Here is a 19,434-nt window from a genome sequence, read left to right as displayed (position 1 = left end):
ATTTTTAAAAGCAATAAAAAATTGAACAATATTAATAAGTTGCATACCTGTAATTGGAATCATAGGAAAATAAGAGCTTGACAACATATTAGTATCATAAAAAAATAATTCTAATTTTTTTTTATTTTTTTACTTTTTTTCCATTCTAAATTAGTAGGACATTCTAAAACATTATTACTATTTAAAGAAACATAAGAAATTATAGCCTGTTGATATTGGAGTACTAATTCTAACATTTCATAAGTTAGTTCCATCTGTCTACATCCACTTGAAATTTTCTAACTTTTAATTTATACGTTTTACACGTATTTACAAATGTTCTAACTTTTTTATCATTAAAATTAATAATACGATGTACACTTTCTCTAATTTTATAAATTATCTCAGCAAATTTTTTTAGGGCACTTTGTACCATTAAACTTAAAATATGACGTATGTATCTAGTATGTAATAATTCACCATTACAAAATAGCAAAGAAAGCATCTATGATTAGAAATTGTAGAATCATTATTATAAACATTATCAAGAGAGAGAAAAAACCTTACATCAGATATTATAACTTGTCAACTCTAGAATAATAGTATGAGAAAGATATTCACCGGTATGACATTCATCAAGTTTTAGTAAAGAAACTATTCGTTTTTATATTTTGTAATTATCATCAATATAATGTGCAGCTATGCACATAAAAGACTAATGTTGATAAGAAGTACAAATATCAGTAGTTAAATAAATTCTAGATTTTAATTTTACAAAATCAGAAATTAATTTCTCTTTTTTTTCAGCAAAATATTTTGAAATATATCTTCTAATTGCGTGATAAGAAAATCTTTTAAAAGCTAGAAGAAAATCTTTTTATAAACAACCTTCAAATTACGAATCATCACTCAAAGAAAAAAGTTTATTTATATGAATATTATATTTAACTAATTCTTTACAAATATTTTTATAAGTCCATTGAAAATTAGAAAGATTTCCATAAGTACCTTCACTAAGCAACATTTCACCAATATCAAGTTGATATTTTTATATTTATCTTTAATATACCTCATTAGATGAGTAGTGTTGTTCTTAGTTTATACAGAAATGTTATGACCACATTAAAGATATTTAGCTCTATAATCTATAATAATACCTTGGTATCTTCAGTTTTAATCCATTTAAAAATCTTCAAAACTTTAGACTTTAATCTATTAGAAATGCCTGATGATAAAGCTAAAATTTTCGAATCGGGTTATTGTTGAGATGCAGGTATAAGGTTAGTTGAATCTTCACCTTTCGGTTGTGATTCTAGACGAGCATCAAAAGAATCCATATTAAAAAATAAAGAAATACTTGTAATAATAATATCGTTGTTGAGAGATTGTTAGCTCGCTTTTTCTTAACCCTTAATTACCTTCAATTGATTAAAACCTTGAAGCTTGGACAGAATTTGTGATATTATGTAAAAGATTAATCAGATATAGTGGTGAAAATTTATATTTCCTTGCCTTTTAATAACTTTTTTTTTCTATACATATTTCGTCGTCTTTTAACAACTTCAATGGTGAAGTAGATTAACAAAAAAAAAACAACAATAGAAAATAATAAGCAGAAGAAACATATTGATAACTTTTGCAATTATAATAACAACTTTCCTAAATATAACAATTTTTGTAAATATAATAATAATTTTTGTAAATATAATAGCAACTTACGTTGTTTTTTCTATAAAAATCTCAATTAATCATTCTTTTTTTTTTTTACAAATCTCTATAATTGCTCTTTAATAAAGTAAGAGATTAATTAGAGATAGTGGTGAGAATTTATATTTTATTATCTTTTAATAACTTTCATTCTTTTTCTATACACATTTTATTATCTTTAAACAATTTTAGTGGTGAAGTAGATTAAAAAAAATTAGCAACAATAAATAAGAAGAAAATATATATATGAATAACTTTCATAAATATAATAACAATTTTTTGTAAATATAATAACAACTTTCGTTGCTTTTTTTATACGCTTTTTATACAGGTCTCTATTAGTCATTCTCTTGTTTTTCTATATAAGAAATAAAAAAAAGTGCAGTAGAACAAGAAAATGATAAAGAAGAAGGGAAAAATAAGAATAATAATTACCAGTAGCATATGATGTAGAAGATAAAGAAGATGAAGAAGAAAATAAGTACGGGTCATTTCTCTTTCTCTCTATAGTGTCCTGTCAATATTTAATGAGGCACTAAATGACAGAAAGGATAAAGTTGGAATAAAAATAAGAAAAAAGCCTCAAGTGCAACAAAAACAAAAAAATAACCTTAGGCTGCCAAATCAAAAAAGAAGCCAATTTTTCTTTTTCTTTTTTCCTCCAAATGATTCTCCCTTATAAGTCCTATACAAATAAGAAAATTTTCTCCCTTTCTCTGCTAGCTTTTTCGTTTTAAGTTTTCTTAGTCTCTCTGTCAAAATAGAGTGATAGGCACTCATATATAGCTTAAACTTTTGCTCGACTCCTCTTCTTAAGGTATAATGTCCATAATTTTATAGGCTTTTTGGTACAAAATAATTTGGCGTGCCTTGTCGAACTATTGTTTCAATCTAAATGTTGCCGAGACATTATTCTAAGTTATCGATTTGCTTCTCTAAGCCAACCACATCGTCAAATAATTAACTGAAATAAGCTATTGAGCCAAACCATCTCCGATCACAATTTTCTTCATATTAATTATTTAGAATTTGATTCGATCTTAACTAACTCTAATTGCTGGTTAGACTTCAATCATTTGACCTCTTAGATTGTGATGCTAGTACGTAATAAAACTTCAGAAAATTGTACTTAAATTCAATGCTTTGGAACCAAAAGCTTCTACCAACTGAGCAAACGATGAAAGCGCAAGAAGAAAAACAAGAATAGGATAGAATTGGACAACTATCTAACTACGTATTTAATTGGCAAAAGATAATTAAATTATTCATAGGCTAACTCACTAGGCTTTATATATAGAGAGAGTGAGAAAGAGAACTTAGTGCTAATTATTATCTCATGCAGGTTCGGTTTACATGTAGCTTATGGCATAGTGACTCACTATTTTTAAAGTAAAAGTTTATAAACATTCTCAATAATCCTAACTTAGTCAAAAGTATAATGAGTCATAATGATACAAAACAAAGTTTATGTATAAAATAAATTTATCTAAATTACAACATATAAATATACAGCACACCCAAGAACTTTTTTTCCTTTGGCATAGATACCTCTCAAAACCTAAATAATCTTTAAATTTCTATCAACTTAATTGTTTTTACTTCTGGTTTATAGATATGTCTTTCAGTCAAAACTATTTATGTCCTTTCATCTCTTAAAGATTTTATGATTTTCACATATAAATATTAAAAAGTACTACGAAGGGTATTCATACAAAAAGTAGATAAATTGAAAGTTAAACCATAGAATCTGAAAGTGAAAAACAGAAATATGAAATATCAATTATTTGAAATTCAAGGTCAGAACAGCCAAACGAAAGGCTAGGGTTCTTCAAACCCAATATTTGTAAGTATAATAGTACAAATAATTTTAGGGTTCTTATGAGAGGTTCTTTTCTTCCTTTCTCGTTCTTTGTCACATGCCAGAGTAGTTATCACGTCAAGACTCAAAGATGGTTAGTCACGATACGGAGAAAGATTATTTTACGATAATTATTGCAAAAAAGGATAAAAAGAAAAGGGAAATTGGTGCATTCCGCGTTCAAGACGATGGTGGAAAATTTGGTAAACTTTCCAGATAGTTGAAATCGAGGTTACGTTAGTTGTTTAATGTCAATTATGCAAAAGGTGTGGTACAACGAATCTTAGAACATGTCATTATCTGCATAATGGAGAGTTAGAGATAAATCCACAGGAAAATATGAGGTCTTTGAGGTTACCGAGAATCGAACTATACTTTATTATCTTTCACCTCTATATATATAGTATTTTAGAAGACAGATATCTATGAGTAATGTCTATTTGTCTCCAAACTCAGGCATTACAGCAAACAGCTACCTACCTGATCAGCAAAGCGAACGCCCCAAAACTACTGGAGCATAAGAGCTGACTATTGCCAAACGTTACCATCTCACCATGTACGTACGTCAAATGGACTTGTCACAATATTTAATATAAGAGCGATAGAGAGAAAGGATGTTGCTCCCTTTAAGGTCAAGGGTTCTTTCTCAAGAATGATGTGCCCTTGCAAGTAGTGCCCATCGAAATAAAAGAAGAAATAAGTTCTACACCTTGACAGCCATTAGATTTGGATCTCCTCACTCCGATAGTTTACTTAGAGTATTGTCTAGTTGCAGCCCCTCTCTCTCTCTCTCTCTCTCTCTCTCTCTCTCTCTTCTCTCTCTCTCTCTCTCTCTCTCTCTCTCTCTCGCGTTTTCTCATGGTGGTGATAATTACATAGAAACAAAAATAAAGGTTAAATATATTTTACGTCATTATAATTTGGACAAAATTACTATCCCATCACTGTATCTTTATGAATTTTTATTATCTTATCTTACAAACTGGTATCGTTTTGAATAAGATTTACTTTGCTCTCCCGAAATTCTTTCTTGTATCAAGGAGCCATCTTAAACTTTCTCTTAAAATACATTGTTATTTAACATATGCAAGACTGCTTAAGTTTATTTGTTATAGATATTTACAGGTATAGTTTAGACAAAAGTAACAACACATAGTATTGTAAAAAAAGTTTAGTGAATAACTTTTCACTCAAAGTACAAGAATATTAAAATATATTTAGGCAATTAATTTATGTTGTCAGATACAAATTCTGAGAAGTTAAGAATGTTAAGCATTGGTTTTTATCGTTGTTTATTCAAGACTTAAGAGAAGATCATGTGGAAAATCATGTGTTTGTCTTGATGTGAATCCCTCTTAAGCCTACTTTAGTTCTTAGATAATCTAGATCAGATAATTCTCAACAAATGTAGAGATAGAATATTTTCCTTTAAATTATTTAGAAATATTTCTTATGCTCTTAAGGTACGTAGTTGCATTTCCCAACTGATAATAGTTATTATTTATTTAGTTTTGTACAATTAGGGAGTGGATGGTCAACATGAAATGTATTAAAAATTAACAATTTGATGCCTCTCTTCTCTCTGGTGACATAACATGCATTTATTTTCCTATTTGGTAGATTAAGCATACATGCTGATACAGTATCATTGTTGACCTAAATTTCTTTTAAGGCCATATATTCCTCATTTTGGGTTAAATGACATTTTTTTAATCTCAATCATGCACTATTTTTTTTATTGCCAAGAGGTCTAATAGAACGAAGGCAACCAATAAGTCTTCCTTCTTCATTAACGCAAATAAAGATTTATCTAACTATTCAATTATCTCTTGTAGCTCTGCGAACACTCAAAGGGGAATTAAATCTTGGGGGCTTTCTTCGAACAATGCTTCTCGCCTCGAAAAATGAGGTTGTTTTTGCTTCTCCATAGGCTCCAGAGGATGCCATAATAATACAATATGTCATTTTTGTTCGATAGGGATGAGCTCATGGATAGCAACCACTTGTCGATACTAATCTTCATCTTCTCCATTATTAAACCTAGTCGATTGTTGAACTAAACCACCCTGGCAAAGTTGCAATAAAGGAGGGCATGCTCTATGATTTTGAGAACATCTCTGCAACTAGGGCAAATGGTATCGATTTTATTCAACCGGCAATGAAGGGCAACCCAATCCGGTAAATCACCTACTATATTAACCTAATGATTAAAAAGTTTTTCAGTTTAAAATTTTGTATAATTACTTTCTTTTTAACTTTAAAAATTTATATAATATAAATATTTTTTTAGTTTAGAAGATAATAAAAAAGTTTAAAAAGTACGATACGAAGAACCGTGATAACTCAGAGAATCTAAATAGGATTATTCAAATGCAGATTCTTTTAGATAAAAACGGAGAAGTTCCGGTCCACTAATTGTTGACCCGAAGGCCAAAGCCACCTTCTCGAGTCTTATCATTCTCTTAAGATTCTTAGATGATATAATTTATTGGCAAATTCTTTGATTGAATTAATTATTCTATGATTAATTGTCCTTTCTGCGGACTTGTGGGCATGTCAAACCTCCTGTTCCTTTTTCATAGTTAAAGTAAGATGCATGATAATATACGGGAATGGTACCCCTAAAATAATTAACGAAAAATTTATTTATAGCATTTTTTTAACAAAATTATATTTTATATTTTATATTTTTATTTGTAAATTAAGTCCTATGATATTTAGTAAATTTATGCAAAAAATACTCCATATTAGATTTTAATTAACACCATAAGAATATTTTATTAAATAGAGATATTTTATTTCTAAGAAAGATCAAAATATATTTATTTCTAAAATACTCTTAATATATTTGATTGAGGATATTTTTCATAATTTGTTAGTAAAGTTAATTTAACCTAGAGATTTGATTAAATTTAACTAACGAATCTAATCGTAGATATTTTCTGCACATATTCACTAAATTATAAGGTCATTGAAAGGTTGTTTCCGACTTCTTTGTTGATACATTAGGGCTGCACTTGAGAGGGAGTTGACAAGATGTTTGTTGGTTAAAATAAACTCAAAACATTCTATTGCTACAGGAGAAACAAATGGTTAAGGACTTGAGATTCAACAAGGAACAATGACTCTATTATGTGACAACAATAGTGTAACCTTTTTATCTTTGGAATTGTATTTGGGTTTGCACATTTGAGTGACTCTATGCTACACTTTTATGATTAGGTGTCTTTTGGTGCTTCATTGTTGAAAGTTTGAACCTAGTCATGTTTACAGTTTTAATTTTCATTTAAAATTGACCATGTTACGTTGGTTATTACTCATGCATATTTCTAGATCTTTGAATCAAAAATGCGTTAGTGATGAGTTCCTTATGCGAGTTCATATTTTTTGCCTATAATTTTTTTCAGTATAATGTCTTGCCGATCTATGTCTCTTGATTGTCCTCATGGATCACAGTAATGGATTTATTGATAGGATGAAAAGTTTCTCAGGCATGATTGCTTATTTTTATATATCTTTGGATTCTACTTGTTCTTTTTTTTCCCTTGCGATTTGTGTTTGGATATTAAAGATTTTCAAGCGTTTGAACATTTGAAGCAGTAAGAAAATGTCCTACAATTGTTATAACTCCTTTAGAATGTTCCAACAGTAAGTAAAACTTTCTATAGTGTTTCTGGAACATCTAACAATGTTTGAACATTTTAGAGTTATTTGCATCAAAAATTCATTTGGTTTTTATTTTTGTCAGACAAGCCTATTTGCAGTTTCTTCTACAGATGATACATTTTCTATTTCTTTATTCTAAGATTGTTCTTTTATTATTTAGTGTCTTATTAAATGTACTCTTTTTCTTATTATTATTTTTTAATCTTCTTCTTCATCTTATTTAAACCGGCAGCACAAGGAAAAGAAAAAGGAGCGAGTCCTATAGATTCAATACTTAAAATTATAAAATTTGAGTTTAGCTAGTTTAAGAAAACTTATTCAAAAAATAATCATTTGACGTTTAAATATTATGAAACAATTAGATAAAATGGGAGGCATCATGATATAAAACTTTTTGTATTAAATTTTTTTTTAGATTAAAAATCTATCTTCGGCATAACAAATAATTTCTAGTTTAGATATTGTTAAAAGTATTGGAATTTAGAAATATTTTTTGCAACATAAATTGAGTTCTTTTTTTGAAACATTGGTTAAATTGTTTTTGTTTATTTAACTTATCCTAATTATCTCACAACTATCTTTCATCGGTCTCATACTATATTAATTAAAAAGCAATTATAAAAACTTGTATAGAAAAAAAAAATAGAAAATTTAAAGGATAAAAGAAGAAGAAAAATCAACAATAAAAAAGAAAACAAAATAATATGGGTCACATAGTTTTGTACAAGAACCGCCGAATTCTAGTTCAGTGCAGTTTTGCAATAATATTTACAAGATAATTATCCTACGTTCAAATATTATAAAATAAATTGGTTTAGAATTTCTTTATATTCAAAATTCTTTCTGTGATGGGATGTGTAATTTCTAGTTTAAGTATGGAATTCTATATTTATGTACGAAATTTTAACTATAATTCATAATTTATAAAGTAAAATTTATAATTTATTTGCAACATAGATTAAGTTCTCTTTTTAAAACATTGATTAAAAAGTTTTTATTTATTTAAATTATCCTATTTATCTTGAGCAATGATTTTATACTAACCAGTTAGTTATTAAAAATAATTTTAATCCTTTGTTAAATTAAAGGGTATATAAGACATTTTAAATATATGACTAGATTAATCGATAAAAAAATTAGAATTTAAGTATTTTCTTATTGCTTATTCTTATAATTGTTTCCACGAGTGTCAACTTCTACCAATTTATTATTATTATTTTTTATAAAAAAATGGATAGCTAAGAGAGAAATAAAATATGACTAATTTACTCTTACAATTTAGAAAAGTGATAGGTACCTCCGGTTAATCTTATTTGGTATTATTTAATCTCAACCATTCGATTAGGAGAGAGAAATTAATAGTTCTTAATTATTTAATATTTATCTTATCACTATTGTTTATTAATCTCTTACTGTATTAATTAAAGAACAATTAGAAAGACTTATATTAAAAAAATTATAATTAAGAGATAGAAGAAATTCAGAGGTTGTTTATCAAGGTCTATTTAATCAGAACCAACTCAAATTCTAGAAATTAGGGAACACCATAATCTCTTGATCTCCTTCGAAATCTCATATATACAACTTAACATCTAACACAACGTCATCAGAGAAAACAGTCGGGAACTTGCCAATTACAGTACAAGTTATTTCTTATGCTAACCTAATTACAGAGCTTGTTTTCCTTGGCGTTGAGATCATCAGGAGATACGGCTTAAAGGACATCATAAGTACTCACACTTCATAAAAGTTGTGAATAATAATTCACATGATCTACTATGACACGTTTGTACGACTGTGTTTTATATGTATCATATATTTCTTATACATATATGTTAAAATAATTTTCAACTCTCATTCTATGTTACAGAAAAGAGAAAAAAAAAATCTCACCAAGTTTTATGAAAAAGAGAACTTAATGGGGCATGCTTAATAATTAGTAGGAATCTTATTATCCTGAAACATGCACTCGGACTTTTGAATTAATCTTGATGGTATTTCTATGGCTTTTGAGGCCTAGCTCGTTTTCATTTGCAACTTTTATAGGCAAATCTAATGTACCCTCACGGGTTTTCAAATGAATTAATTATTCTTCTCATTTTAGCTTTATATGCCTCTCTCCTGCAAATACTCCTCGTAGCTTACTTTGTAAGGGAAGGTAAAATTGGTAACTATTTGAATTCTAGCTAGTTAGACCGACACCAATCGATTAATTTGATCTGTTAGCTCTTAATTCACTGCTTCAAAGCATAAATTAGATGGGATTTTTATGAAGTTATAGAATTAATGCATCATTAATATATCATTAATATTTTTGGAAAAGCAGTTGATCTATCTATCCTAGATGAACATGCCAGTAGTAACTCACAGGAAAAGCTTAAGCTTTATCAGCTCACCCTCAGCTTCCAAGCTTTTCCACTTTCCATGGTGAACTTCTTGAGCCTTCCATAGAGCATGACGAAGACCAAGATCAGCTTCCCCTCATCACTCCACTTCCCTACGAAGCTATACGATTTATCCTGACAGTCACTTCCCGGATGTAGTTCTTGCAACTGCGAACAGCTATATCCCATGGATAATCCCGTGTTCGCGTATGCACTGCAATAGCAAATTTAATCATCTCTTAACAGATCACTTGCTAAGGTTACGTACTCCAAGATAGGTAAATTGAGATTTATTGGAGCTAGCTAACCTTGTTACTTCAAAGGTTATCTTCAGTACGGAGAAATTGAGTGGGTCTCGCGAGACCCTTCTTCTTTCGCTGATGCATATCGCAATCACAAAGACGACGATAGAAGAAAGTTGCGATAATATTAGGTACTGCGCTAGCGATCTTTTCTTGGTCTTGTTCTTCTTACCTAGAGAGCTTGTATCATCTTCTTGAATGGGTAAGAAAGATGTGGAGGAAGGAAAGTACCTGAAAGTATCACAGTAGGTTTGATCTCTTGCCACGTACTAGAAATAAGAATAAATAAATAGAAGAGAGAGAGAGAGAGAGAGAGAGAGAGAGAGAGAGAGAGAGAGAGAGAGAGAGAGAGAGAGAGAGAGAGAGAGAGAGAGCTTACATCAAAACAATGAATAAAACCAGAACGGCAGAGGATATGCTGCCGGTGTCGATGGAATTCTCGCCAGAATGCCTAGAATTCACTGCCATGAAGAGCGCGGCGATGATTTTTTGATAGGAATTCATGCCGTCGAAGACCGCCGTGTTCCAATCGATCGAGCAAAGCAGTGTCACCATAACCGCTATGAATCCGACGACAGTAAGCGACAGGAAGGCCGTCGGTAAATTAGGGAGCAAATGATCAAACCTCATCTTTCTCGGGTTTCTCAGCATGTATTCGAATTCTTTAACTTTAGTGATCCTCCTCAATGCCCATATCACCGATCTCAGGAGCAAAGGGAACAGCGTGTTGCCAGCGAGAATCTGAGGAACAATTAGGAGAAGGAGTCACGAGTTCTTCCCAAAGATCCCTATGTTCTCATTCGTGGGTATCAACCCACCGTTGGCGAACGAAGAAACTGCGACCGATGCCGAGAAGAGCACGACATGAATACCCTTCTCTTTAAGTACATCTCTTGAGCTTGAAACAATAATTAGGTACAAGAAGATCGATAAGAAACCATACAGATGAATAAGAAGAAGATAGCCTAAGACCACAAAAGCCAAGTTCTGCATGCAACTTCGCCTTAGATCCTTACCACCGGTGGAAGAAATGTCTGGGACCTCAACATCTATACCTGACTCAGTTGGACCAGTGGTGATTTGCTGATCATCAGATATAGTCTCTAGCTCAATACCAACTATATCAACTTCACTGTCATTAATCTTTGCATCATTATTATAATTTGCTCTTCTCAGAAGAACACCCATCAAAGACACAAAGACCTCACCTCCTAAGAACATCCAAAGGGTTAGAACCACGATTTGAGAAGTAGAGAAGTTCTCCATCTCAACAGTCCCAAGACCGGAACAAGTAAGCGCAGACGCCGACATGAACAACATATCGACATACCGCGGCTTAAAATTCGGGTTACTTGGCTTCAGCTCCATAAGAAGAAGAGAACCCAACAAGGCAATGCAAAGGAAATAAGACAGCTGAAGCCGAAATGGGTTAACATGTAAAGCAAAGAAGTGATACATGAAAACTATACGTTCGAAACCATATGTGCATCCACTGGTGAGACTATGTTCCATCTTGCGCACGAAGGCATAGACATAGCTCTTAACTTGTGCGAGAGAGAGATCCATTTCCTAGAACTGAAGGTTTTAGGAAATCTCTAGCTTGTTAACTTGGATCGGAGCTGGGAGTATGTACTTGCATATATATAAATCTCTATGGCTGACACCCGTGTTTACAGCATTACCGGTAATTAGGTTACGGTAAACTTTTTCTTTCTATATATTAATGGCATCCAGGGGCACAAAAAAGAGAGATGAAAGGGAGTTATAAATAATTCTGCACTGTTGATCGCATTGATAAGGACAAAAGAATCCTCTTAAAAAATAACGCGATTGACCTTGGGTTAAGCTGCTGTGGCAGCGGCCAAGGAAGGAGCGGTTAGTACCTTTTGTAATAATATCTGACATATTATTATAAAAAGTAGAGCTTTAAGATTATATTAATTCACTAAAGTCTTATCTTTCACACTGGGAAAGGACAAAAGGTGTAGTACTAGCCCTACTGAAGGCTTGATCGTAAGAATGCTCATAATCTAATACACAAAGGCGGTCTTCTGACGATTCTCTTTCCCCAGAAATAAAAAAAGGACGACCAGAGTGGATCTCTTAGATTATAGTAATTAAAAGTCTCATCTTTCACACTGGGAAAAGACAACAAGAGTACTGGATCACTGTTGAAGGCGTAGTCATTCTGTTGGTGAAAGAGTTTTTAACCAAACTAGCTCTAAACTTTTTTGTTATCAAAATAGACTGCTTCTAAATTTAATAAAAAAAAGAAAATCTGTTTCACCGTAGTCGTTTATAAAATTAAATGTTAAAGTTATCAATATTTTATTTAAAAAAATTAGACACTAACTAATTCAACATCTTCTTTTAATATAATAAGGCACTGATCTAATTAGTATTTTATGTACAGTAACTAAAATAATTAAGACAGACTTAGCTAAATATATTAATATTTTATTTCAAAATTTCAAAATGTTGATACTTTTATATATATACACCTTTTATAAGATTAGTATTTTATTTTATTAACTTAAATATATATATATATATAAGTATTTAACTTATGAACATTTGTATCAGCAACTTAAATGAAGCACTCTTTTTAATATAAGTATTTAATATTAAAACAGAGCTAGGTCCGTATAAAAAGCTTGTTTACAAGTCTTGTTCATTAAGTATTTACTGAGACACAGAAAGTATTTTTACATGAAAAAGTTAGAGAGATAGGAATGTTCAGCGTCAAATCACATAAAAAATGTATTATTTAATTATATATATATATATATTTAATCAGTTTAGTAATTTAATACATACCAAGTTGATTTATATATAAAAACATTGATTAATTTAATATTTTTATTAGAACTATAGTAAATTAAATCTTATTTAATAATAAGTTTACCGGAGTAATCCATTTCGATAAAAACTCTCTCTCTCTATATATAATACCCAGCATTTTACTCTTACAATTTCTTACAGCCTATTATATAAATAATATTATTTAACCCCTACATTTTATACTTACTATCTTTCAAATATCCTAAGTAAATTTTAACGCAGCAACATCTAAGAAAATAAAGAATTAAAATACCTTGATATTCCTTATTTTATTTTTAATTGTGGTTCTCCCGTTTATTGTTATCTTACCTTAAAAATTCATTCAAGGGTATTAAAGTTAGTGGTAATTAACTGTTAACAAATCTTGAAACATTGAAAGCAAATGAGTTATAAAATAATAAAGCCAAAAATGCGGAGTCTTTTGATAAAATTCTTCTGTATTGAATAAAAAAATAGACTAAAGTGTAAAATTGCATATTTTCTTTGGGTTTTGCCATAACTTAATAGCAAATCCTTGTTATACATCATCATATAGCCAATATGGCCAAAATCTGGTCAAATATGTGGAAAAAATTAATAGGCAAGTACTAGTACTTCACAGAGTAACAATATTTAGGAATGGAATGAATTAAATGTACCTCATTTTTGCTTAGGCCTTGGACTAAACTATGACCAAAGTAAAATGGAACAATATGTAGGGAGTTATATAATAATTTATAGCTTCAGTATTATTCTTAAAGAAAAAGAAAATTAAAGCTTTAGTAGAGAAATTAATGTTCAATGTTTTCCTATTATATTTTTTCTGCTTCTTTTTGCTCTTTTTATACCTGACGCAAATTAAATTATCTTTTCTTTTATTATTATTATTATTATTTTTTGGAGAAAAGATCGAGGATGAGAACTTAATTAATTTATTAAGTTAAAAAAAGTACATATTTGTCACGTTATATTTTTACTACCATAATTGACAAAGTATAATTTAAATAAAATTTTATTTTTATAATGTATCTAGATTTTATTTATAAACTTTAATACAAATTACGAGACGCTCGTCGAAGAATATTAAATAAAATTTGAATGCAAAATGAAATTAGATCCTACAAAATATTCCACAGATTAATAACATTGAATGAATAGTATTAAATGAACAAAACATGGTGAATAATGCTCAAATAGATTTAATAGAGATTTTTTCAAGGACTTTCAAACACACTATAGGCTGTTTGAACACACTTAGAAAGTTTCTTTTTTTTCTCTTCCGATGCCAACTTGCACAATTTTGATGACAATTTTTATATTTTATGATAGAGTATCATATGTTATATCTTTTGTGTTATTTGAGTCTTCACTTTAAAGATTTAAGATATCAACATTATGATTTTAGAAGAGTCCACGATAGAAGATGTTAAAAATTTATTTTGAGTATCCATCTTTATGCATCCGGAAAGGTTTCGTTTAATTCAATAATCATTGAGATAAAATGATCAACTTTAATAGTCATAGAAGTTGAAAATTAATTATGGATGGTAGTACATTATGAGTTCAAGCAAGTAATACTTCATATATATAGTTGAGTGTTGACAGACAGTTTGTAAATCCATCTTGTAATCACTATATTGGTTTTAGTGATTGACTCGATCTTGGTTAAGATCCATAATTTTTTTATCAAAGATTCTCGTGCAAAATTTTGTGTGTTTGAGATTGCTTAGTTTATGTTTCATTATTTCATAGTAATTTATTATTATAGGATGCGGTAGATCATTTCCTACTATTTTTTAAATTATCAATATTAAAATAGAATGAATAGTTTAAAGGAGAATAATAAATGGAAAATAAACAACAATGGTCAACTTTGTGATGGGAAGATAGAAACAACTCCGGTTCTACTACATGGATTTTAAAAAAGGAATGGAGTTACCATAAGATTTAGTATATTATATATCATAAGATCATTGCAATAAACCGATGGGCAAAGATTTTACTATGATCTACAAATAACCATTAAAGTTTTATTAATTAATTAAGTTAATCGGTTTCATCTTTTGTAAAAAAGAGAGGTAAATTAGTGTTTTTTCCTCATTTCATATGAGAAAGATCACTTTGTGGATAAGCTTTGCACCTATATAATTATGTTCATTTGTTATACTTGAATAAGATAGATTATACCAATATAAGTTATTATAAAATTTTTCTGTAAACTAATATAGTGTGTAATAGTTACACTTGATGCAATATAAAGTTGAAATAATAGTTTGACAAATAACTAAAATACTCTTTATAACGGATGGATAAAAAGATGTGAGAAGGCAGAGAGTGATTAGGATAATAGTTAATTGAAGTGATATTTTTTCAATGGTAAAATAGTAATTGGAAAATATTTTTTAAAATTTGATGGAGGAGAGGAGAGAAAAGTAGGTATTAGCAAACTAGTATTTAGATAAGTGGTTATTTACTTCTTATACTATTATAAGGAGGTTTATATATAATAAGATTTTTCTTATTCTACAAGTGAAACGAGGCCTTACTGGTGGTCGAATAGATGACTTGATAGAAACCACAACTGAAAAAGATTAAAATCTAACCTCATTGAAATCATTGGATTGGTCAAGATCTATCATTCCATAATGTAGTCACTAATTAAAATAATGATTTCTTGCAAATAACCACATACTACTTTATCTTATTGCAAAATCTATTTTCATTTTTTAGGCTACCTTCAGTTTGAATCTAAGCCCTTAAACTGGCTAGCTAGACTCATTTCTTAATTTAAAGTTTAGATATTTTAGCTAGTCTAAGAATATTACTAAAAGTGTAATTATTACTTTTGATGCTAGAAAAAAGCAAAAAAGGTAGTAGTTTTTGAATGCTAATACTAAAATGCTCTTTTGACTTTCGAGTTCCTGTAAAATTGGAGAAAAAATAATAACTTTTCAATGGTTGCATGCTTACATCCTATTTGGATAAGAGAAAATAGTAGAGAACATCAAAAGAGAATATTTTTCTTTTATTTGGATTGAATTTTAAGAGAGAAAAAAATAGTTTATAATGGTCACTTTTTTCTCTAAAAAATTAGAGAGAAAGAAAGAGATAATAACTTTTTAATGGTTGCATGCTTATATCCTATTTGGATAAGAGAAAAGAGTAGAGAACATCAAAAGAGAATATCTTTTTTATTTGGATTGAATTTTAAGAGAGAGAGAAAAAAGCTTATAATGGTCACTTTTTTCTCCCAAGAATTAGAGAGAAAGGAAGAGAAAAGTAAATACTATTATCTAAATATTTTAAATTCTATTAATAAATTTAAAGCATAATTATTAAGTATTATATATTATAATTTGTGCTGGATATTGTATCTTGTGGATAATATAACTCAGACTTTTATTTTTACTTTTTGATCATATCATTATTTATCTAAAAGAGTAATCTTAACAATCTTATAGTTGTTGCTGATTTATTTTAATGAACAAGTATTAGCTGAATAATATAATAATAAACATAATATTTTCTCTCCTTAATTTGAACTGAGTAAACTTATTTTTCTCTCCACTTTTCTTGATTACATAAAAAGTTATTTTCTCTTCTTTCTCTTCTCCTCCTCTCTTCTTTTCTATTCTCTCCATTTAAGTAGTGTCAAGGCTTACAACCATGCAACCATTAAAAAGTTTTCTTTCAAATTTTAAAGGCTTATGAGCTCTAAGTCCTAAAGTCCACCTAGTCACTGGCATAAGCCTACAACCACTAAGGTAACTATTTTTTATTTATTTATTTATTTATTTTATGTGTAGATTTGTGTGCCTTATATAACTTTAAATTCGCAACCACCAAAAGATTATATTTTTAAATGCTTGTAGAACATAAGCTTACATATGAAATTATATATATATATATATATAAAATAAGTTTTTAATATTACAAATTTTATTTAAAAAAGAAGTGCAAGGAAAATATTCAAGGCTTACAACCATTTATTAGCTAAGAAGTATATAATCCCACAACCACCTTATAACCTATCGAAGTTTTTAAATTATTTTTTAGAGAAAAAGTGTTTATTTTATAGGTAAACTATTTATTTTTTTTTAAAAAAATTAAAGATATATGAGATAAGATTTAAAATAGAAGTGTCATTATTATTTTAATGTGACTTAAAAAAAAGTAAGATTATTATTAAATTTGTTAATATAAATATAAGTTATTTCAAAGATAAATTTTAGACTCATTTTTATTACTCTACTTTGTTTGGGAGTGAGTATTTGGTTAATGAATATAATTAGGGATTCCTAATCAAGTTCAAGAATTTGGCCTGACCTCAAACTAAACGTGGGCTTAAAGTTTAATTACATAGTCATCTCCTAGACTCAACGTTATGTTGTACTTCTGAAAAATTAGCTGTACAATTTGCCCCTTCAATTGACTAAAATGTTACGATCTAATATAGAAGGGTGTATAATGTTAAATTTAGGAGAGTAATATTATTAGGTCACAGTAAAAGGGATGACAACGTAATTTTCTTTCTTAAATATACGAGGCAACTCCTCTCTTACAGTATATTTATAAATAAGTCCCAAGGAGTACTCTAATTATAAATACGCGAACAGTATTTAGTGGGACAAGTTCTCACTTTTCTGAAAAAAAATATATATATATATACCGACCGAGGTGCTTTTGGAGAAAATAATTCATTAAAAAAAGAGTTGATTTGCAAATATCTTAAACAGAAGAGGTTGTTTTTAATAATAAAAAAAACCAGGTAATTATTTGCAAAACTCCTTTAAGAATTAAAAAAGAACATGTTTTTGTTCCTTTTTTGCAATCGAGTATATTACTTCTCTTGTAAGTTATACGGCATAAATTATTTTACTTTACTTTGTTAAACTAGTCTAGAAGTTGACACGTCGTACGAATAATGCATCTTATTCTAATGTTCTTGATTGTATATCTCAAAAAATATATCATATATAATCTAGAGTCAATATAGAACTCAATAATTCAAATTTCTTTTTCATCTATAATCTAATAGTCTAAGTTGGATACTCAAGACATATATCATTTGTATATATCTAGATATAGTCAATGTAGATACTCAATAATTCAAAATTTTTAAATCTATCATGCATAGGCATACCTTGGGAAGGTGATTTACTTTATTTTTCTTTCCAAATGTGGCTAATTCTTCGGCTGTTATATAGAGGTAATTAGGAACGATCGCTGTGTACTTCTGCACCAATTATGATCTACCAAACTTATTTAAATATATTAAGTGTTGGCATTGATAATTCTGTGGAGGAATAGTACAAGAAATTTAAGCTATGGAATATTTAAGAATGATGTCGAGAAGTGAATTGCACGACTTTGGTCCGTTAATGATGGAGTAAAGATTCTAGCTATGATTAAGTTTTGTATTAAGGTCAGACATATCTAATTAGTTCGAGATATAAAAAGATGCTCTACAACCGTCCTTAAATTATAAAAAGAAGGGTTAGCAACCGTTAGACATGTCCATTTTTCATATTTGTGACACTTCAACCCAATCTCGCTCTTCCAGAGAAAAGTATTAAGACCTTGTTTACTTTGAGTTTAGGGATTCTCCCTGAACTAGTTCAGTAACCAAACATCTTTTTATTTTATTTTTTCATATCTAACCAAGTTTAATCTACAAAAATTTAAGACTAAAAAATAAGATTAACTAATCGAATTCAGAACTTAACCTTAAACCAAATAAGACCTAAATGATCATTCTGAGTCAACTTTTCTTTATTTATTTTTTCCTCTATAAAAAAGGTAGAATGGTCCTTGGCTGTCCATAAACATACCCAATGATGATCAAAGAGACATTTTAAGCCCGAAGGTGCATCAATTCATTAATTCTTTAGAGAATCCGATCTTGAATGATTTAGACTGACCCTTCTTTTTATTGAAGCAGTTCCTGATAAAAGGGAATAACAAAATCCACCTAATATATTCTTGCACCAGACTAGATAGTCCAGTTAACACAGTACAGTTTGAGAATCACTGAATACCCAACAAGGCAACAAATGGAACAACAATGTTCCAAGGACAGTGCCTTAATACCTCTGAGGAGAGCCTAAAAAGCATTGTCACAGTGGTGACTCCTAAATAGAAAGATGATCATTATTTTCTCAATTAGCCTAAAATGTATGACTTCCAAATAGAAATTTCTAGGCGGCTTATGATGATGAACATCATATAAACATAGATAAAGGTGCTCAAAATGCCATGAGTCACAAGCCCATTTAGCCTATTGTGGAGAGTTTCCTCACTCACATATAATAAAACCACCCCTAAGCTCACGCTTTGAACATGCTTTATATTGTCGGAGACACAGGATGTCAAAATTTTTATTCTGGTATACTTTATATGCAATCAAATTGCTAATAATAGTGAGTAATTTCAGTCATCATAAATTTCTTAGGATATACAGATTAGCAGACAAAAGGAGACACTGTGGACTGAAATTTTATTATGTATTGTGATGAATGGGTGAATGGATGTTAACAGGGAAAGAAATGATTTTGTAACCAAGGATCAAGTCTAATGAATAAGGGATGCACTCTAGGAATTTCGATGACATATATATTATTTCGGTGATCCACCAATTTACAAAGTGACAAGGAGAAGACACTAATTTTGTACATCATGAGATGGAGGTACTAGGTATCACTCACTCTACCATTACAGG

General features: G+C 29.4%; 2 protein-coding genes across 3 annotated transcripts; both read right to left on the bottom strand.

Annotated features, from left to right (window-relative positions):
- Window positions 1-8,787: 8,787 nt before the first annotated feature.
- Window positions 8,788-11,477, bottom strand: LOC140774384 (cation transporter HKT2;1-like). 2 transcript variants are annotated; one of them, XM_073117365.1, is made up of 4 exons: window positions 10,913-11,477; window positions 10,276-10,794; window positions 9,903-10,127; window positions 8,788-9,808 (listed from the first exon to the last, which is right to left on the bottom strand). In XM_073117365.1, exons 2-4 carry the CDS (start codon window positions 10,545-10,547, stop codon window positions 9,598-9,600), a joined length of 708 nt encoding a protein of 235 aa, XP_072973466.1. In that variant the 5' UTR covers window positions 10,548-10,794; window positions 10,913-11,477; the 3' UTR covers window positions 8,788-9,597. The 2 variants fall into 2 exon arrangements, with proteins under 2 accessions (XP_072973466.1, XP_072973465.1); XM_073117364.1 differs by having other exon boundaries at window positions 10,276-11,028; window positions 11,105-11,477.
- On the bottom strand, window positions 10,662-11,462 carry LOC140772835 (cation transporter HKT2;2-like). Its single transcript, XM_073115040.1, has one exon. The coding sequence runs from the start codon at window positions 11,460-11,462 to the stop codon at window positions 10,662-10,664; it is 801 nt and encodes a 266-aa protein (XP_072971141.1).
- Window positions 11,478-19,434: the final 7,957 nt, after the last annotated feature.

Source organism: Typha angustifolia, chromosome 13 (genome assembly GCF_048772165.1).
Source record: "Typha angustifolia cultivar Huaian chromosome 13, ASM4877216v1, whole genome shotgun sequence".
Taxonomy (NCBI): domain Eukaryota; kingdom Viridiplantae; phylum Streptophyta; class Magnoliopsida; order Poales; family Typhaceae; genus Typha; species Typha angustifolia.
Note: the sequence above shows the minus strand (reverse complement) of the source record. Positions and strands in the feature narration are given on the sequence as shown.